Source organism: Biomphalaria glabrata, chromosome 12 (genome assembly GCF_947242115.1).
Source record: "Biomphalaria glabrata chromosome 12, xgBioGlab47.1, whole genome shotgun sequence".
Classification (NCBI taxonomy): Eukaryota; Metazoa; Mollusca; class Gastropoda; family Planorbidae; genus Biomphalaria; species Biomphalaria glabrata.
In genome coordinates, this window is record NC_074722.1 from 3543664 (window position 1) to 3566796 (window position 23133).

General features: G+C 33.2%; 1 protein-coding gene across 2 annotated transcripts in view; it reads right to left on the reverse strand.

The window, feature by feature from the left end:
• Positions 1–22628, reverse strand: part of LOC106057941 (kinase suppressor of Ras 2-like) — a 28059-nt gene extending 5431 nt beyond the window's left edge. Inside the window, exons 1-19 of one of the 2 annotated variants that reach the window (XM_056006069.1) lie at positions 22295–22628; positions 20021–20164; positions 18923–19067; positions 17705–18203; positions 16003–16208; positions 14180–14243; positions 9428–9502; positions 8457–8545; positions 7211–7462; positions 6096–6156; positions 4479–4530; positions 4302–4388; positions 4065–4156; positions 3144–3234; positions 2595–2683; positions 2389–2485; positions 1359–1492; positions 378–512; positions 116–245 (exon numbers count right to left, since the gene is read on the reverse strand). In XM_056006069.1, coding sequence (XP_055862044.1) covers positions 116–245; positions 378–512; positions 1359–1492; positions 2389–2485; positions 2595–2683; positions 3144–3234; positions 4065–4156; positions 4302–4388; positions 4479–4530; positions 6096–6156; positions 7211–7462; positions 8457–8545; positions 9428–9502; positions 14180–14243; positions 16003–16208; positions 17705–18203; positions 18923–19067; positions 20021–20164; positions 22295–22456 — 2604 coding nt within the window. In that variant the 5' untranslated portion in view covers positions 22457–22628. Of the gene's footprint in view, positions 1–115; positions 246–377; positions 513–1358; positions 1493–2388; positions 2486–2594; positions 2684–3143; positions 3235–4064; positions 4157–4301; positions 4389–4478; positions 4531–6095; positions 6157–7210; positions 7463–8456; positions 8546–9427; positions 9503–13428; positions 13510–14179; positions 14244–16002; positions 16209–17704; positions 18204–18922; positions 19068–20020; positions 20165–22294 lie in introns of both variants that reach the window. The other variant, XM_056006068.1, reaches the window with a different exon arrangement.
• Between the last annotated feature and the right edge of the window lie 505 nt (positions 22629–23133).

Below are 23133 nucleotides of genomic sequence, written 5' to 3' on the forward strand. Positions count from 1 at the left end.
GATCGGACCAAAAGCGCTCTGAGCATGCTATAAGCATGAAAGTAGCGCTATATAAAAGCTATAATATATATAATATAAAAGATGAAAGGCAAATGTAACAAACTTTGGGGTTTACCTTGACTTCTCTAGGGGCTGTTACAGAACTGAGGGATTGCTTAATACCCTTGCCCACTTGCCAAATCACAGTCTCACAAGGTTGACTACGAAAGGGCCAATCATTGCATAGCAATTCAAACCATACAGTCCTGAAACAGAGATGATGGAATCTCAAAATAAAATCTATGAGGAGAATGGAAAAGTCAGTTGAGACATAGAAGTGACAGGATACTGTAATCACACAGAATACCAGTTGAGATTACAAGAGATGAATAAATTACCCAAAAGCGTAGAGGTCTGACATCTTTGTAAAAGGCAAGTCAGACTGGGACTGCTGCATAGCTCGGAGAGATCGTATTAACTCAGGGGCCAAGTAGCACAACCAACCTTTTGGGACACTTAGCCAGTTATCTTTCCTGGAAGCAAAAGAAGAGATAAATGCTATGCAATAAACAGAGAGCACCAGAAAGATTATGATCGTAACAAATATTATAAAAATGATATAAGTTGCATACCGCCACCAAAAGGAACATTTAAATACTCAATTTCAATATCCCATCTCATAGGATATCTAAAGTCCCCAGTTTTTTAAATAAACGTGTGCAGTTTCAAGTATTTGCAGATAGTAACCAGATTTAGCCATTTGTCTTATTTTGAAATTCTGGTAGGTCAAAGTTTTGACCACTCAATCCTGTAATGCCATCAAGTGACTCACACATTTCTCTTCACTGCAAAGTTGTCAATGGTCAAATTGTGGTCACCTCTGTAAGCCTAGGCTCAAATCTTAGAAAACATTTAACTGAACCTAGTTATAAAACCTTAATAGTAAACACATCTCTTCATTCTAGAATTACCTTTAATGATTATTAAAATGTTCCTAAAGACTTCAATCAATTTACTATCACATCAACATACTAACTAACTTACAGTTCCAAGTGAATGTTATAGAACCAAAAAAAAATTTACAAACTGATATTTCTTTTTTACAGTTCTAAATTGAGTTTGATCCAATGACCCTCATAACACTATGCCAGTATCCTATAAGTTAAACTAACAAAGCTTTAATCATAACACTAAGCCAGTTTTGTCTGCATCATAGGCAGGTCGCAGCTGGGTAAGCATAGCCATGTGAAACACTGTACTCATCCTTAATCTTCGAAATTGAAGACATTACCAGTATTGTTAAGCCAATAGTTATCTTTGGAGGGGAGGGGGCCACTGTGTTCAGCTTAGAGAACTAATGATGTACAATTAACACTCACTTTGAACCCCGACATAGTTTAGTCACATGAAATAACCCAAAGTCAGTGATGACAACTTTCCCACAATCCATGAAAATATTTTTTGTCCTTAAATCTTTGTGAATGATGCTCCTTGCATGCAGGTAACTCATGCCCTGAAATAATCATGAGTGGTCATTAGTTAATTAATTACTTTACTGATAAATTATTTAATTATACTAAATTGAATTAATTTACTGCATAATATATATATGAATACTGGGATGTAATTATAGTAAATACAGAACACCAAACAGTGGGAGATGGGTGGACAGAGAAATATAGAGGTGCAGATCTTAGAGAGGAAATGGAGATGGCTTGGTCACACCCTTAAAAAAGATACCAACAACAGAGCTAGGCAGGCATTAGAGTGGAACCCCCAGGCCACAAGACATAGAGGATGGCCAAAAAGAATGTGGCAGCGCAGTGTACTAGACGAAGCAGAGAGGACAGGAAAGAGCTGGGAAGCCATTAAAAAACTAGCAAGAGACCCGAGGAGAGTGGCATGTTTTTACTGTTTTCCATGAGGAACGCAAATGAAAGATGATGATGATGAGGATATAATTATCCTAAGTATAACAAATACTTTACTGTGCACTATACAATTATCATCATCATCACTCCTTTGAGTTCCTCATGGAACATAGGGCCTCGACAAAAACATGCCACTCTCCACGGTCTCTAAGATCTGCACTTCTATATTTTTCTGTCCACTCCCTTTCAGACTTTTGAGATCTATGGGACAGGTGATGTAAATGTCATCTGTTTCTGTTAACAAGGGTGTCATGTCAGCTCAACAACAAACCACCTTTACTTTTCCCAAATAATGTCAGGTACCCATTAGAGCTGGGTGGACTCAGGGGTGCCTGAAGATCCCAACATTAAAAAAATCCCAGTCTTCACCAGGTTTTGAACCCGGGACCCAGCGCTTACAGCTCAGCCACCGCACCTCCACTTCTGTGACTTGCTACCATAAAAGCAAAAAAAAACAACAAGAGAGTCTTCTACGAACCTGTGCAATCTGTGAGGCTATGATGATAGCTTTACTGATCTTAAATATGCTCTTGTTCAAGTGGAGCATGGTATACAAGGTCTCACCTTTACAAAAGCTGAAAGCAAGATGCCAAATGTCATACCAAATGTCATATCAAATGCCATGTCAACACCATCAAATAAAAACTTAACAAACAAAACAAACAAAATGATTCTGTAACATACCTGGTGACAATGGCTAATTTGGGTGGCTTCATGCAGGCACCCATAAATAATACTAAATTTTCATGGCGGGTCTTTCTTAAAACAGCCAACTGTTGAGAGATAAGTGTACGTACTATATGAACATTTAAGCTTGGAGAAATAGTGCTTAAAGTTTTAACTCTTTCTCTCCTAACTGACATTACCAACGTTGATTCCACCAGAATGTGGTAAGTAATTACGGAGAGAAAGCAAAGCAAAAATGTATGTTTTATTCTGACAAAAGAGTTAAAGTTTTTGTTGATGGTGAACACTCTATTATAGCTATATCTACTAGCATGCTCATCAACATTTAGACTTTCTATCAATTTCCTTTCAATGGAACTTTTCGGTCCAAACAAGCAAATAGTTGACCCCTAAGTAACAGGATTTTTTGTTTTGTTTTTATAAGATTCAGTGGGACCAAGAGACTGGTTCCATTTAGTGCTAGGCCATTCAATAATAGCATGACAATACTCATGATGAAACCAAAAAAGATAAAATGACAATCACTACAGCATGAAAAGAACAAACCTCTAGTCTGAAAGCCGCCAACTGAGCTTCATTGTCTGTACTGCTCCCAGTGTCCAACACCTTTATTGCTACATCCCCATGCCACAGACCTCTGTGAACAATATTTAAAATGTTTCAGTTGGCAGTGAAGAAATGTAAAATCACTAGCACAATATGACAAAATATGCAGTTTTCTAAAGGGTTAGAGTGATGATGGGAAATAAATACTGCACTATTCTTTGGGCTCAAAGCTCATGCTTTAATACATGTCAAATCATGATCCAATGAGCTTATCTTATTGCAAATCTATGAAATGAACTATAGTTGCATGATAAATATGTGATGTTTTTTGTGATTCTCAATGTTTTGTTTTTCAAATATTATTTTTTACAAGCTTACAATAGTTAAAATACTTTAAGGAACAAAACACTACATTGATTCAGATAATAACTGACCAAAGAATAAACTACTTCTAACACAGAAGTAAAAAAAAAAACTTTTACATCTTCACTGTTAGGATATGTTAGCATACAGAATATGATAATAAACATTGTAAGGATAGGTTAGCATACAGGATATGACAATAAACATTGTAAGGATATGTTAGCATACAGGATATGATAATAAACATTGTAAAGATAGGTTAGCATACAGGATATGATCATAAACATTGTAAGGATAAGTTAGCATACAGGATATGATAATAATCATTGTAAGGATAGGTTAGCATACAGGATATGATCATAAACATTGTAAGGATATGTTAGCATACAGGATATGATAATAAACATTGTAAGGATAGGTTAGCATACAGGATATGATAATAAACATTGTAAAGATAGGTTAGCATACAGGATATGATAATAAACATTGTAAGGATAGGTTAGCATACAGGATATGATAAGTTGTAAATGAGTACTGAAAAAAACAACAACAACCCACCTAAATACAGTTCCAAGTCTGCCTTCACCAATCCTATCACCTATTTTCAGGTCTTCGTATGGGATATCCCATTCTTTCATTGTGGCTGCCAGCTAAATTTATAAACCAAGAATCCAAATCAATAAAACTTCAATAAAACCTAAATTGCTTTTTTTTTTTATTGGGTAAAAAGAATATGAATAAAAAAACAATAACTTAAACATCAAAGTATTAAAACATACACTATTTCAAACTTACACTATTCTGGCGGTTCCAACTGAAATTTTCATCCTGGCTGTCTACAGAATCCACTCTGTCCGGCAGAGTACGTTCTGAAGCATTACTCTGTAACGTAGACATAATAAAGAAAGATGGTTTACTTATGCTATTCATTCAGCATGAGCACTTACAAATGTACTGACACCTGGTACTTACATCTATTAAAGTTTTATCACTATCATTGGAGGTATTGCTACTCACAACATCTCTGTGGACAACAGACAAAATGAGGTTAGTTCATTTTCTACCTAATAATACATTCTTTAAATTACAGTGCTCCTTCAAGCAACATTATTATACCTCCATTTATTCATGTGTTAATCATGCTCCTTAAGTAGCGTCTAGTATGCTTAGAGATTTAGATACTACTAAGTCAATCACAGAGAGATTTATATAATTCTAAATCAGTCACTTATAGATTTAGATGCTACTAAATCAATTGCTAAGAGATTTAGATACTACTAAATCAATTGCTAAGAGATTTAGATACTACTAAATCAATCGCTTAGAGATTTAGATACTAAAATCAATCACTTAGAGATTTAGATACTACTAAAATCAATTGCTTAGAGATTTAGATACTACTAAATCAATCTCAATTTAGATACTAATAAATCAATTGCTTTCCTGACTGGTTTAAAGTGCTACCTGTTCCATACTTGAACAGCTATGGCTTAAAGTTTTATATATTACTGCTACTATACATTTCTTTTTTCTTTTGTCTTAAAAAAAAAGTTCCCTCTCAGACCTTGCTATCTATGAGGCAGATGATAAGGTTGAGAGGCCAAGTGCGCTTGAACTTGGCTTGGCTTGGCTACCTAGAGGGGGCTCGAGGTTCGACACCCGACTCGGGCAGAGTTGTGTTTACTGAGCGCCTAAAGGCAGCACGGAAAACCAACTCCTAGATACCCCCTCCCCCCCCCCACCGGTCCACAAATGAGATTGGACCAAAAGCGCTCTGAGCATGCTATAAGCATGAAAGTAGCGCTATATAAAAGCTATAATAATAATCTGTTTCTATGGCCAACGGTTAACGAGCAGGGTGTAATGTATGTGGCCAGCACAATGACCAACCTTTACTTTCCCCAACTTAAGTCAGGTACCCATTAGAGTTGGGAGGACTTAGGCTGCCCTAAAAATCCCAAAATTCAAAATCCCAGTCTTCACTGAGATTCAAACCCAGGATCCTAGGTTTGGAAGCCAATTGTTTAACCACTCAGTCACTGCTACTATACATTTCTTTTTCTTGTCATGGAGTAACAAAAATTTATAGTGTTTTACAAATAGTGTTTATAGTGTTTTATATAGTGTTTATAGTGCTTTACCAATAGTGTTACTCTAAATAAATGTAAATATTAAATTATGATAAACTAGTCATTACTGACTTCTTTTTTTTTTCTTCTCTAGCCAGATTACATTTCTTAAGTTGAGGAATTCTGAACAGAAAGGTCAGCAATATTAATTTTGCTTTTGGTTAAAAAGCATTGTTTAATCTTTTTGAAAGAAATTTCATTTTATAAGTATTTTTACCCATTGTTTTTTCAATTAAGCAACTAAGAGGATTTCGGGATAATTTTATAAGTTTTGACAGAACAATAACCCTAATGTCTGAAAAATGTGTAAGAAAGATTTTAAAGAATATAATTATTAAGAAAAAACAACTTGACCTGTAAGTTTCAGATATTAAGGAAGGAAATCTTAGGTCAAAGATGGGTAGTATTTAAGTTTAAAAAAAACAACAACAAATGAACAGATTCTAAATGCCCAGCTTACCTCTCAGGGGAGTCTGTGCTGACTGTCTGACCAAAGTCTGCTGGTAATGTCGAGGCTACATCTAACATGAAGAAACAAAATAAGCACATTCATTTTAAAGTGTATTGAAGAGTTAGAACACAAATTTATTGCTTTAGAGAATATTTGAAGTGAATAGAAAAGGTCAAGAATTTATTGAATGAAAATGTTTTCTCGAGAAACTAAATTTCTATTACTCTTTGTAGCTTATGTCCCACATACTTACAATTAATAACAAAATGAAACAATCAACTTGTAGAAGTTTTTTTCCCCTTTCAGACCTTGCGATCTATTGGGCAGATGATGTTATAGTCATCTGTTTCTTATTCAACGGTTAACAAGCATGTCATGTGGCGAGCACAACAACCAACAATTTTTAGTTGGGTGGACCCAGGGGCGCCCTAAAAATCCAAAATTCTTCTTCACTGACATTCAAAGCCAGGACAACAGGTTCAGAAGCCAAGCACTTAACCACTCAGCCACAGTGCCCCCAAACTTGTAGAAAGATCAGACAAAAACTGGTTAAGTGAATAAACATTTTTTTTTACAGATCTATCTCATTCTTTTCAACAGAACTCAGAAGATCGTCTTTAAGTAAAGCTGGTAAAATCATTGGCAAAAAACAAACCCCATTTGGGCAGTTGTTTGATACAAACATCTATAAAAAAGCTAACAAGATCTTCGAAATAAAGAATCACCCTTTGTGTCAGGATTTTGTGATTTTACCATCACAAAAGAGATACAAGACACTGATAGCAAAGACAAACAGACACAAACACTCTTTTGTTCCCCTGGCAATCAAATCATTAAATAAGAACAATCTGGTATAAACTTTGTCCCATGTAAATTATGAGTGAGTCTGGTGTGAATGTACACTTTGGTTTCTTATAGTTATAATGTTTTTTTGTTTGGTGTAATGCACAAATTGTAAGACAAATGTCCATATGGACAATAAAGATTATTATTACTATTATTATTATTTAAGAGCTCAAAGAATATCTTCAATGTATTTGAGATTAATCTGTATGCAGACTTGAGAAATGTTCTCAATACCACTCAGACAACAAACGAAAGTCAATAATGTGAATAGGACTTACCTGGGAAACTAAACTGCACAGGGTTATAGGATGGGACAGGGGAGGGCGAGGTGATGGTGTCTGATGATGTCTGGTGGTTGGCAGGGGATGAGGGTGACGAGGAGTTACATGAAGACGTGTTGGAGCCAGAATCAGGCAGAGGCCCACCAGGTATGCTGGGCATTGAAGCCACTGGTTTCAGGGTGTCATAGTCAGCCAAGTGGTTAGAATATAAACTAGGCTTGTACAAATTGCGATGAGACATTGGAGAGTCTGCATTGGCAAAAGAATACAAAATTTGTCAATGAAAATGTTAAGTATCATAACAATATCTTCACTTTCTCTATGATATCTATACTTATGATGAAACTATGGAACCTGATCAAATAATGCACAGATATATTAAAGGGTTGATTTTTATTTTCTAAAGATGTAACTTAGTAATGGAACTTTTTTTTACTGCATAAAATATTTTCAACAAAGTTCAGTAAAATGTGATATTTAGTTTTGATTGGTGTTTTATATATATATATATATATATATATATATATATATATATATATATATATATATATATATATATATACTAGCGGATATGACCCGCAGTTTATGAGACTTAGTTTGGGTATTACTGATCTACTGGATTGTATTTAAGTCTAATTAGAGAATGTTCCATTCACATTTTAAAATTTTGCCACAAAAATAAAAGTACAGTTTGAAAATGGTTTACCCGTTTGGCCAACATATTCATATTAGAATATAAAATACTGTGAAAACAGGTTTACCCCATTTGTTAAAAAGTTTCGTACTTTAATAGAGATATAATTATTTACTTTTTGTCTATTTTTAGGGCCCTCCGGTAGTGGTAAAGATATTAAACATACACTATGGTCTTCACCATGATCTAGGGAACATTAACGTCAAGTTTTATCAAGATTGGTCAAAAGATTTTGATTTTTATTCCGAGCATACATACATACACACGCCTTACTTTGTGCTTTATATTGTAGATATATACATGTAAAAAATTAGGAAAAAAATAATGTACATTTAATTTACCAAAAAATTTGACTATTAAACTAAAGATATGTAGTCATTTTTTTCAATACTTTCCAAACATTTTGAAATTCATTATTAATTATTAAAATCCACGACTCTACACTCAAAGACTGTGTTACCAAAAGACTCCATTCTTTCCACACGCAAGGGATTAAGTCCTATCTAGCCACCAACAGATCTAAAGAAGCTTTGGACATTCAACACAAACCTTGCCAGTCCAGCAGTGCATCAACAGCAGCGTCAGACAGACCACAGGTAGCAGGAGCCCTCTGGGCACAATCTTTGTGGAACTTTTTCCTACGGAGATTTCCAAAAATGTAAACTACTTTTGGAACAGGGCATGAATACATCACTTTTAAGTAACTATTTTGCAAGATCATATACCATTGAGTACCATAATAACTATATGTACTTAAGGTAACTATGATTAGAATAATAAAACATTATTAAATTATTGTTTTAATGTAATTTACACAACTATTGTTTAATTAGTGAAATTCAGACTTTATTTTGACTTTTTTTCAACATTCCATTATTGGAACTATGATATAGTGATTTGACTTTTGTATTTCATTCAAAGCAATTAGTTTGATAATGTCAAGCAGTTTAAGAGAAAGAGAATATATCTAGCAATAGGAAAGTTAATGCCTTGATTAAATGTTTATATATATATATAGTGTTTCAAAAAAAAAAATGGTATAACCACAATGCACAATGACTCAAGTTAGTTAAAATCATCAACCTAAGCAAAACTGACTCTATGGTCACATTCAGTGTGGCATGACATCAAGAGTCAACACAAAGAGGTCAGGACAATGCAGACATTCAAGTGAAATGACTTGTTCAAAGATTGAATCAGATATTTAGTATTTAATCCAAATACGTATATGATAATGTCTATAATTATATCAGCATAAGGAAGTTATCATTATTCAACAATTAGCCAAGAAAAAAAAAAAGTTTTGTTCATGCCACTTCCAGACATAATGATCTAAAAGTATGTTGACAATTTAATAATTTAACATACTAGCATACTTAATTAATGTAATTTTTATTTTAATGAAATATGTTTTTAAAAAATGTTTTCAGCTAAATGTACTCACAAAGATAATTCTACTATTACTCTGATTGAAGAAGAATGTCTGAAGGTCACACAGCAAGTGTGTGAGAGCTACTTACTTGCAGTTTATACAGGCTTTCCCACGAATGGCAATCTTAGAACAGACATCACAGACGGCTATCACAAACATACATCTAGAGATGAGTTAAAGGAGGTGATTGTGATGGAAGGGGGGAGACACAACATTATGGACATACAATAGAAAACATAAAAGCGTGCCAGCTATCGTATAGATTTTCTTGTCTACACCACACACAGAGAGTAAATATGCAAAGATTTCAGTACAGCCTGTAAGAACAAGAGTGGTCTACTGGTAAATGCATATCTATTTTTAAAGCTATATTATATCAATATCTTGAAAATACAAAATAAGATACTGGTATAATAGATAAATGAATTTCATGATTGCTCAGATAATTGTAAAATCCCACTTTACTGAGTACCACTTTTATTCTGTCAGACTGGAGAGATGAGGAACAGACTTGTTCAAATTCAGTACATAATTTATTATCACAATAGCTTGAGAACTATTTGGGCTAAAGAAATTTCCACAAGAGATTGAAATAAAATGGGTTTGATGGTTCAACTTTATTCAGTGTACACCCAGACTTTTCAGGCTGTCCAGACGTCCATGAATTCAACAGAGAAGAACAAATTTGTTGAATTTACTTAAACCATTTTTGCTTGTCCTTTAGTTTTATTACATATTTAGTACTGAGCAGGTCCATTACATATTTAGTACTGAACAGATCCATTACATATTTAGTACTGAACAGATCCATTACATATTTAGTACTGAGCAGATCCATTACATATTTAGTACTGAACAGATCCATTACATATTTAGTACTGAACAGATCCATTACATATTTAGTACTGAGCAGATCCATTACATATTTAGTACTGAACAGATCCATTACATATTTAGTACTGAACAGATCCATTACATATTTAGTACTGAGCAGGTCCATTACATATTTAGTACTGAGCAGATCCATTACATATTTAGTACTGAACAGATCCATTACATATTTAGTACTGAACAGATCCATTACATATTTAGTACTGAACAGATCCATTACATATTTAGTACTGAGCAGATCCATTACATATTTAGTACTGAACAGATCCATTACATATTTAGTACTGAACAGATCCATTACATATTTAGTACTGAACAGATCCATTACATATTTAGTACTGAGCAGGTCCATTACATATTTAGTACTGAACAGATCCATTACATATTTAGTACTGAACAGATCCATTACATATTTAGTACTGAACAGATCCATTACATATTTAGTACTGAGCAGGTCCATAACATATTTAGTACTGAACAGATCCATTACATATTTAGTACTGAACAGATCCATTACATATTTAGTACTGAGCAGGTCCATTACATATTTAGTACTGAGCAGGTCCATTACATATTTAGTACTGAGCAGGTCCATTACATATTTAGTACTGAGCAGGTCCATTACATATTTAGTACTGAGCAGGTCCATTACATATTTAGTACTGAACAGATCCATTACATATTTAGTACTGAACAGATCCATTACATATTTAGTACTGAGCAGGTCCATTACATATTTAGTACTGAGCAGGTCCATTACATATTTAGTACTGAGCAGGTCCATTACATATTTAGTACTGAGCAGGTCCATTACATATTTAGTACTGAACAGATCCATTACATATTTAGTACTGAACAGATCCATTACATATTTAGTACTGAGCAGGTCCATTACATATTTAGTACTGAGCAGGTCCATTACATATTTAGTACTGAGCAGGTCCATTACATATTTAGTACTGAGCAGGTCCATTACATATTTAGTACTGAACAGATCCATTACATATATAGTACTGACCAGATCCATTACATATTTAGTACTGAACAGATCCATTACATATTTAGTACTGAACAGATCCATTACATATTTAGTACTGAGCAGGTCCATTACATATTTAGTACTGAGCAGGTCCATTACATATTTAGTACTGAACAGATCCATTACATATTTAGTACTGAACAGATCCATTACATATTTAGTACTGAGCAGGTCCATTACATATTTAGTACTGAGCAGGTCCATTACATATTTAGTACTGAACAAATCCATTACATATTTAGTACTGAGCAGATCCATTACATATTTAGTACTGAGCAGGTCCATTACATATTTAGTACTGAGCAGATCCATTACATATTTAGTACTGAGCAGATCCATTACATATTTAGTACTGAGCAGGTCCATTACATATTTAGTACTGAGCAGATCCATTACATATTTAGTACTGAGCAGATCCATTACATATTTAGTACTGAGCAGGTCCATTACATATTTAGTACTGAGCAGATCCATTACATATTTAGTACTGAGCAGGTCCATTACATATTTAGTACTGAGCAGATCCATTACATATTTAGTATTGAGCAGGTCCATTACATATATAGTACTGAGCAGGTCCATTACGTATTTAGTGCTGACCAGATCCATTACATATTTAGTACTGAACAGATCCATTACATATTTAGTACTGAGCAGATCCATTACATATTTAGTACTGAACAGATCCATTACATATTTAGTACTGAACAGATCCATTACATATTTAGTACTGAACAGATCCATTACATATTTAGTATTGAGCAGGTCCATTACATATATAGTACTGAACAGATCCATTACATATATAGTACTGAGCAGGTCCATTACATATTTTGTGCTGAGCAGACTTAGTGTTACAAACAGCTTAGTATTTTTTTCTTATGTAAAAGCATTTGGCAGAGTTTTAAGATTATAAAAGCTGTTTCCCCAACAGGTGTCAACCACCCTTTTCCACCTAGTGCAAAACCTAACCTATAAAAACGACCAACAAGTCCCAGTATCCTAGACACTCTGGCTAGGAGTCTAACCTTACAGAGATTGTATTCTTATTTGACTACAGACTCTAAGGAAAGTGCCATTGACAACATCATAATAAAATGAACCACCAGAAGTACATCAAACGTCGTATAAGTGTCAACAGAGCACTAACACTCAGTGGTAGTTTCAATGAACACAAACACAGAGGAGGACTAGGAGCTAACATTAAAACAACTCTTTGAAAAGATGACATCCTATTACTAACAAAAAAGGTAACTTTGAAATAATGGAGCTAGTGTATAAATCATTGAATCCTTCTGTTCTTTATTAAATTGGATTATTATTTCTGCTATAGAATATGATGTATTTTTAAAATAAAAAAAGTTTTTTTTTTTTTCTGACGAGTCTTCCCACCAATTTGAAGGAGAAATTGTCCCACAACAGTTAAGCTATGTGATATTTAGCATCAAGTCTTCTGTGTTGGTTTTAGTGAAATATTTGAAACACAAAAGCTCTCTATGTCTAACAAACAAATGTTGTCCACTCGAATGACAATTTTTGCTCAATTTATCTAGGTCAATGAAATTAAAAAGCTAATTATTTCTGATTAACTTTTACAATTACATTCTTTTTTAATTTATTGTCTTCAGATAAGCTTTTGTAAATCTCTCTCTATAATATATACATAAGAAATTTAGAGGATTTTATTGGAAGCATGATATTAAGTGTGCTTTGACTTATATATTTTGAATTTAATATCCTATCAAGTGTTTCTTTACTAATGTATCACTTTGATGTCAGACAATAAGCTCTAACTTCAATTAAGACTAGTTGCTTTTGACTTTCACGATTAGAACTACATTAATAAGCACTAAAGCTCTTAATGCTAAGTTAAATTAACCCCATTATTAGTTTTTTTACATAGACCAAGTAGTGTCTGTAAAGTAATGCAGCTAACACAAAAGAGTTTTTGGGGTTTACAGAGTGTGCTAAACATTGCTAGGATACATTGAGTCTAGCCAGTGGCATGCTGTCAACAGATTAGTTAAGTATTGGATTAATGGCAAAGAGGTGACAGGCAACAGAGAAATAAATGATGAAGAAGCCAGGAGACAGGGGAAATAAGTCAAACAAGGCAACAAAAAAAAGTGTCATTTGATCTGGCAGATGCTCTCCCTTACTTGCAGCTTCTACATTTGTAGCCCAGTATCATCTGCTTGTGGCAGTAGTCACAAGTCGTGATCTTAAATGTGTTTGCAAACCTTGACAAGCAATGGACAAACTTAGCATTAATAAAGGTAACTATCAAGTCGAAGCACACACCCACATCTATACACAAGTACACCTTTCTACCATTGTAAAGTGTAGGAAGAGCTTTTTCTTTAAAACAGATTCTAACTTTACAAAATAATTTTATGGAATCAAATTTACAATTACTTGCCAATGTTAATATGGTGTATAATAACTGAGTCAACATTCAATATTCAAATAACTGGATCAACAATCAATGTTTAAATAACTGGATCAACAATCAATGTTTAAATAACTGGATCAACAATCAATGTTTAAATAGCTAGATCAACAATCAATGTTTAAATAGCTAGATCAACAATCTATGTTTAAGGATCAAGAAATTCAATATGGTTTCTATTTATGCAATGACACTGTGTATTTGTAAAAGGAAAATATATATATACATGAACTATAACATTATTATAAAAAGAAAAATGTACTTTATACATATATATATTTGAATAACTTAAGTATGTTTCTGCTTAGTTTCTTGTATTTAAAGATTTTAGCTTATCATTACAGTAACTACAATGACAAATGTATTAAAAAATTCAACCGCTCTTTGCATGGCCATCTAGCATAGATGTTCTTACAGACATAACTCATGTAAACGCAGTAGCTGGGAAGTTTGTTATTTACCTGTGTGTAATCTGATGATAGATTTTCGCTGGAGTCTTGGGTGACTTGGGAACAACCAAAGTATCTTTAAGAAAGAACAAAACATAATCAAATGCCTCAAAACAGAAAATAATCTTGTTCGGTAGTGAGCTCTTCTACATAGATGAGATAGCTATTTAATAAACACCATAAGACTAATATTAGACCAATAGGTCAGTCTTGCAGGGATCACAAGTTACTGACCTTTGCTAACATTACTAAAAGTTACTTCCCTTCCAACACTTAGACAAAACTAAAATAGTAAATCATTATTGGGAGTTATTAAAAAGGGGATATCACTCAAGTTAATTTTTGGTAGAAAACGGGACATTTTTAATTAATTTTTACCATAATATAATAGTATATAATTACAAGAAATAATAAAAAGGGGCATAACTCATGTTAATTTTAGGCAGACAACAGAGATATTTATGTAGGTAGCTTGCCTAGAGTTCTTGTTGTGATAATATAGAGAAATTGTAATTTTGTGTTTATGAAGATTGTACTTTCATGATTTAAACAAATTCAGTATTGAAAGACTATACATTTTTAAAATCATAATAAGAATAGTTTTTACAGATATCAAATTATTTGGATTGAGATGAATGTTATGAATCATTGAGTGCTAATTAAAGGCAAGTTATGAATAAATCCAATATTCTGTTAATACTCAATATAAGTTCTCTTGCATACTTTGAAATATAACAAGTGTAGAAGTTAACCAAATTGGATAAACAAGGCTTAGCAAAAGGATTATGCCCAATCAATGTATCTTTTCACTAAGTTTACCAGAAACAAAACAAATAATAAAGTTGCATTTCTATTGAAGTTTATTATAATAGGATGATAGAGATCACATATAAAGCCAGAGCAAAAAAATCAGGTGCAACTCTGGTAAATCAACAGGATAAGATGGGTATGCCCTGTTCACATTTATTATAAAGACCTAAATATTAGCTTACAGAATGTGTAGATGGACTATAAACAAGAGAACAGAATGTGTAGATGGACTATAAACAAGAGTACAGAATGTGTAGATGGACTATGAACCAGAGAACAGAATGTGTAGATGGACTATAAACCAGAGAACAGAATGTGTAGATGGACTATAAACAAGACTACAGAATGTGTAGATGGACTATAAACAAGAGAACAGAATGTGTAGATGGACTATAAACAAGAGAACAGAATGTGTAGATGGACTATAAACAAGAGAACAGAATGTGTAGATGGACTATAAACAAGAGAACAGAATGTGTAGATGGACTATAAACAAGAATACAGAATGTGTAGATGGAATAAACAAGAGAACAGAATGTAAAGATGGACTTTTGTTTAGTAAAAAAAATTTAAAATATGAAAACGATAAATCCAGAAAGGGGAAAAAAAAAAAGAAAAAAAAAAGTGTTATAGATATCTTTTTGTTATATAATAACAAAAATAGATATTGTTATATAATAAATAAAAAACAAACAGATGGTGTCAACTGTTGATCCCAAAAATTAAGAGATAGTAGCACTCATGTTCCCCACTTTATAAAAGCAAGAATTCACATTTTCCTTGTAACCTTTCCAGCAATGTGAAAATATTCACACAAGCTAATTTCAGTCTATACTAGGAAGGACTCAAACCAGGGACATTCAAATTGTAGCCAAAGCACTCTACCAAGTCACTAAGACTCAGACTAAACTACAAGTCAATAGTGTAAATTATAGAATCAGAAATTGGAGACCCCTATTTGTTTCACTCAGACAGCAATAAAAAAAAAAAAAAAAAAAAAAAACACTACACCAGTACATGCTTACTGGAGTACTTGGTCTGATCTTCGGATATCACAGAGCTTGGATCATGCTTGTAGGGTGGGGAGCGGATCGGGGATGAATTGACGGGTGAAGTGTGACCTGACGGCATGTAGCTTCCTGCTTCTGAGCCATCTGTAGAAAGACGTCTCCTAAACAATGCTTCATGGCTCCCACTTAACTTGATGTTATGAGGCTTGTTCTTCTTGTTCCTGAAAAATCGTAGTCAATTTATGAATAAATATTTCAATATTTTGAATAAATTTTCAATAGTCAGGCCTACATGTTTTTAAGAAGCCCTAAAAGTCTATTATACTGACAAAAAATGAAATATGAAAAACATAACAAAATACTTTTTTTAAAACTCTTTCTCTCCCTAATTATTTTCCACGTTCCGAAGGAATTCTTCATTTTGCTTAGTAGTATTTCACTACCCTTTTTAGATAAAGCTTTAATAACATTTTCGTTTGTAATCAAAAAATGTTTTATTTGGTAAAGAATTAAAGGAGAATGCATGATCTTTTATAGAAGACAAAGTAAAGTTTATAAAATCAAACATTAATTTCAAATCAACAATGGTATCATCAATTAGGAGAGAAAGAGTTGAAAGACAAAGCTTATATTAAGTGTAATTGTATCAATTAGTTTAAATCAGTCATGTTATTATATGTAGAATAGACCTAGACATAATAAATCTGTGCGAGTAGAATTATTTTCACCAATAGCTTTTGGCTTTCTAAATGCGCTGTGATCCTATCACTTGTCTGGACCAGTTGTGAAAGGGGGAGGGAAGAAGAGGGTATCTTGGCGAATGTTTACATGATCGTTTTTTAAATGAATAAAAAAAAAATTTCACTCAGGGCTCAAAATTCCTCAAGGGGACTAATTCAACTTATACCACATCTGTCAAGTACAGTTTCTTTCCTTTGTTCAAGATACCAAGTGAAATAATTAATTACCAATAGTTAATTAACTAATTGGTTAATTTTATTTTTTTTATTCTTGTGTTGTCAGGTAAAAGAAATGATTGTGCAAAATTTCATCTTAATCTGAGATTGGGTGAGGAAAAAATAATGTGTACAAACAGCAGAAATATTGAAAAATATAAAATAAAAATAGTCGCAAAGAGCTAAAATTGTGGGACATGGTGACTGAGTGGTAAAGCTCTTGGCTTCTGAACTAAGTGGACTCAAAACTCAGTGAAGATTGGGTATTTGAGCTTTTAGGTTCACTCTGAGTCCACCCAACTTTAAAGGGTACCTAGCAGGGGAAAACAAGGAGGGTTGATCTTAGTGCTGGCCAGTAGAAACCCTTGTTAACAATCTGGTTGACAAACAGATGAGCTTTACATCATATGCCCCTAAGTATTAAATAACTAATTGGCCCTTAAAAGAAGTTATAAGCATAAACAATGAGGCAGTCAAATATGGGTGGTGTGATATCAATATTTTATCCGGACTATTCTTTGAGCCTCCTAGTAAGGCTTCAGACAAGTGGTTCTAGAGTTATGATACAAGTGTCAGCAGAAGAGACCCAATGTGCATTATCAGTTACCTGGAGTAATACTGAAAAATAAGCTGACACATGTCAACTTTTGTATTACTCTAATATGACAAAATATTATTAGGTTAGGCCTTTTCACTTAGGCTCTACATACATTCTACACCAACTTTTAAAAAAAAAAAAAAAACGAAACTGTGTCTCTTACTTGACAGGATCAATGTCCACAACTTTATTAGCCAGCTGGGATTCATGACTTTTACTCTTCGACAATGGATTATTATATAGCGTGGAATCTGGGTATAAATAATGAGTTTTTTGTGGGGGAGGGGTGCTGGGGTATTTCACGGCAGGACTACTGCTACTGACTGACTTGGAACGATGAGGAGGCGGCGATGCACTGTAGTTCTGAGGAGAGGGGAGGGGAGAGGAGGGGGTGCTCCGTGGGGGTTGCATATCCGTAAGAGGCGGGGGCCTCTTTCGGCCTACCCCATGTTCATTTCTTCCACCATGTGGGTCAAACACAGAGTAGGTAGAGGGAGTAGAAGCAGTGGTCCGCTGCTGATGTTTGGGAGAGTTTCCAGCTGCAGGGCTATTAGTAGCTGAACGAGAAGCAGAGGTAACCATCACAGACGCTGCTTGCAGATATGCCAGATCAGTGAAGTGCCACTCTATGTCAGTGGTTGGTTTGCCCTTGGAGAGAAGTTCTGTAGCAATAGTTGTTTAAAGATGAGAAATATTAACAATTTAAAATAAGTATTCAACTATAAGTGGTTCATTAACAAAATCTCTCCTGTAAATTTGTAACACTATTCAATTATAAGCTGTTAAATACTATTCAATTATAAGCTGTTAAATACTATTCAATTATAAGCTGTTAAATACTATTCAATTACAAGCTGTTTATAACTAGTAAAGTTAAGTTCCCCTTTCAGACCTTGTGGTCTATAAGGCAGATGATGTAAAGGTCATCTGTTTCTGTGTTAATTACAAACTGTTTATAACTAGTAAAGTAAAGTAAAGTTCCCCTTTCAGACCTTGTGGTCTATAGGGCAGATGATGTAAAGGTCATCTGTTTCTGTGGCCTACGGTTAACGAGGGTGTCGTGGCCAGCACAACAACCAACCGCTTTTACTTTTCCCTAACTAATGTCAGGTACCCATTAAAGCTGAATGGACTCAGGGAGGCCCCCCAGGATTCCGAAATTAAAAAATCCCAGTCTTCACCAGGATTTGAACCTGAGACCCTGGTTTGGAAGCCAAATGCTTTACCGCTAAGCCACTGCATCTGTTTATAACTATTTAATTATAAGCTGTTTATAAAGTCACATCTATGTACATTTCTATCACTTTTCAAATATAAACTGTTCATAAGGTATGTTCTATAACTATCCAGCTATAAAAGCTATTCATAAAAATTGTTTTACCTGTAAATTTCTGTAAATGTCTGTAAGCTGTCAACAAGGTCTTGATCTCATGTTCAGAGCAGTCATACTTTTTCAAGAGTTCACTTAAATCAGACTCAGATTTATTCATAAGATCACAGAAACTAAGACCTTCATCCAAGATGGCCTGCAAGTAATAAGGAAATACACAATAGTAATAATAATAATAATCTTTATTATCCATTAGGAAATTTGTCTTACAAATTGTGCATGACACCAAACAATACATTATACTACAGAAAACCAAAATAGACATTCACACCAGACTAACAGTAATTTTACAAGTCTTTCATATAATAGTGTTTTTCTAGCATGTTTGGATTTGTGTGGTTGGTATTTGATGAAAATCTAGTTTTTACTAAGAAATGGCTTAGAAAACTCCATTGGAAACCGTGCCTCATATTCTGTTTGACTGCCCCAGACTTGCTGATCTCTGTATCGACAGGTCTGGGAAACCCGAAATTCTCGACCTGTATGGCGACATTTATGCACTACGCAAGACAGCAGGGTTTCTGTCCAGGGCTTTTGCAAGAGAGGATTTGAGCCTCTCAAGCCCTCTAATGGAGTAATATGATGATGATTGGATGCTACTAGAAATATCTCAAAGGAAGTGGTTGAAGATATATGAAGAAGGATGAGAACAGTGTCAGAGTTTGTATGTTCACTGCTTTGACTTGATTTACCAAAATCTTAGTGAAACTATTGATTGAATATTGCAATGCAAAGAGATACATTACTGTACTTGTTGAATTTATTTAATTAAAATGTTTAAGTTTCTATTCAGGGACAGTAATTCTTTTCAGATTTGTATTACCCTTGTGTTGGAACAAAGAATCTAATAGATTCCGTCTTTGAAAAATCAGATCTACATAATTCAGGAGTAACATTTTGTAACAAATACACTATCTTTTAATTTTCTTTTAAATTACAGACATTCCAAAGAATCTTCCATCCAAAAGTTAGGTTCCAGAATTAATTAAAGATTAAAAGATTATTTTTTTTTTAGTAAAATCTATTAAGTTAATAAATGTAACTGCATTTTTATTCATCACACAACAACAGAAAAAAAAAAAAAAAAACCTTGATAGCATCATTGGGGATTCCAACAATTTTAAGCCATAATTCCAACTTAGGATATTCTTTCAAAGTTTCTGTTGAAACATTCAACTGTTTCAGCTTTTCTTTAGCCACCAGCTGTGTTCCCACCATCCGAATAATTTTACTCTGAAACAAAGCAGGGAACGGTTAATTAGAATACAAAAAAAAAAAATCAGTACTAATCAGTGATGGGAACATACTTTAAAAAATGTAAAGACATTGTCTTCACCCATTTTTGTGTACCTCCATGTCAAGGTGAACTAAATAAAAAGATGAGGAATTCTTTTTAGATTAAGTAGAAATTAATTTTATTTAGTATTTTCTTGAAATAATGTTATACATTAATTACTCTACATGAGCTTTACTGCAAACATACACACAAAATGTATTCAAGGCACTAGAGTTTGTACATTTAGATGAGAAAACTATGACAGCTTTCTTCTCTTGCCCTTGGCATCTAGACTCTACTTTTCATAGCAGTCTGAACATTTGATAACTACCAGATCCAGACATCTCATCCTCTAGATCTATCTAGAATGTTTAAGGCACTGAAATACTAGATCAAGACATTTTGACCCCAATCTATAGAGACTAGAGAAAACAAGATGGTTTAAAATTAGAACTATGTAAATAGACTGATATTGGATGTGCGCATGTACAAAACAAATCAAGTCTTTGTTCGCAGTCTACTAAATATGGAAAAATAATAAAAAATCAGATTTAGCAAACTACAAATTTTTCTACAGACCTAAGAAGTGGCAATGTTGTTTTATTAATGAACATATGCTGCCAATTGTGTATGTTTTCACTCATACTATTGATTGAATTGTGACAGGCATTAATGGAAAAAGTCCCCCCCCCCCCCATACTAGGTGATGACCTTATATAATATGTAAATGAATCAATATTAATTCAAGAAAACTCATTTTTGTCTAAACATTAATGCATACAAGGAAACAATGCCATATTGTAAGGATATAATTAATATAACAATGGACAATGATATCCCCACTTCTAGGCCTAACTATTTATTTTACTAAATTCAGGGTTTCAATAACTTTTGTGAAAATAACTTCCAGATTTTTCCCAGACCAGTAATATTTAAGCCACACCCTAGCTCATCGGCTGGTAAAGAGAAAGAAAAAAAAAAAGAAAAATGTAGACTGAATGAAAAATTAGGTGGATAAAAAAAATAATTAAAATTAAAACTTCACACAAAATCTAGTTATTACTTTATGAAAATAGTTTTATCACTATAAATTTATTTATATCAGATTTAATTTTCTTGACTTTTTTTTTTAACCCAAAAGAACATTTTTTCTAGCCTGCTAACCTTTAGATAGGTTATACAATCTGGATTGATTTCAGTTTTCTTCATTAATACCAGAAAATGTATTTTTGAGGAAAAAGCAGTATTAATAATATTCAATTAATCTATTAACATTTAAAGTAGATCTAGATCTATAATAATCTATATATATCATATGTAGATCTAGCTCCTAATATAATCTTTAGAAAATAAATACAAAATGTCATATGTAGACTCCTAAACTGCCTACTGACTGCTAAAGCCCTAGCCTCTAGCAATATAGTCTAGAATCTGTACTCTACTAGATAATTTAGATTTAGACTTCTATTTATTGTCTAGATTTTATTCTAGATTCTGGATCTAGATCTCCAAATTTATATTGACTATATTAACTATATATTATATATCTTATTTAGATTGAATAGATTGTATTCTACTCTAGACTCTAGATATCTTAATATTTGACTCTTGGGTATTAGATTCTAGATTAAATCTAGACTCCAGTAATCTAAATATAGATCTAGTAACAACTCTAGTCTAATTAGATCTAGATCTAGAATAGATTCTAATTCTAAAAATCTAGGAAAGATCTTTTTAAGTTTTTAAATCAAAACAAGATAAAATGATAAATATATTATAATAATTTAAATAATTATAATATGAAAATATCTATTGTGATATTGGCAATTCAACTGGTGAACTGGTCTATTCTAGATCTAGAGACTCAGACTAGACTGACTAGAGTTCTGAACTTCTAGACTAGAGTACTAGACTTACTAGAGTCTAGAGTGGACTAGAGTTAGAGTTAGTTAGACTTAGACTAAGTTAAAGTTAGAGTGAGAGTCAGTTAGACTAAAGAATAAAAGATATTATCTTAGCAATAGAATCTAGAGCTTTAAAACAAAACATATAGTATTAGAGTATATATTATAAAGAGAAACACTCACCTCAGCATCTTTGATTTCCTTCTGTGTTATTTTGTCAGTAGATGCACACTGCGTTCTCAGTTCTTGCAGATGCTGAGAAGTGAAGTCTATCATAGATTGGTTGGTTGTGCAAGAATTTGTTGCCTCGCGAATAGCCTTCTCTACATTGGGATCTGAAGACATTTTCAAGGCGTCTGAAGCCTACAGCTACAAGCATTCGTGTATACCTTTACTTTTTATAATATAATTTCAAAACATTAATCAAGAAGGAAGCCCAAATAATGTCTGTTTATGTTATTCAGTGATTCTAGCTTCCCGTCTTCCGCCATGTTGATAACACACTGGAACTCTCATTCACGCGTGATCTTCATTCTCAATCATTTAAAATTTAGATCTAGATTATGTCTCTAGATCAAGATTCTAAATATTGATTATAAATCCAATCTATATTAGAATTTAGATATTAATTATTATACACATTACTCACCGACATTAAAATATATTTTATTTTTAATAAAAGATCTAGATTTAGTTCTGCATTTGTTTTCATCATTCTCGATAAAGAAACGCATATAGGCTATTCAATAAGTCATTTATAGACAATAAGTTGAATAAAGTCTAAATTCTATATCTCATTGTATGCCTATAACTATAATGCTAATATAGGCCTAATGTACATCTAGAAAACTATACTATAGATTCTAGATCTAGAAAACTATATTCTAGATCTAGATCTATTTGTAAAAGAAGCCCTATATTGAATAAAAAATCAGAAGCGTCTTTAAATGGAATGCCACACTGATTTCGTAATTTAATGCATGAATGGCAGCCGCTAATATATATACCCTTTGAGTGTGTGT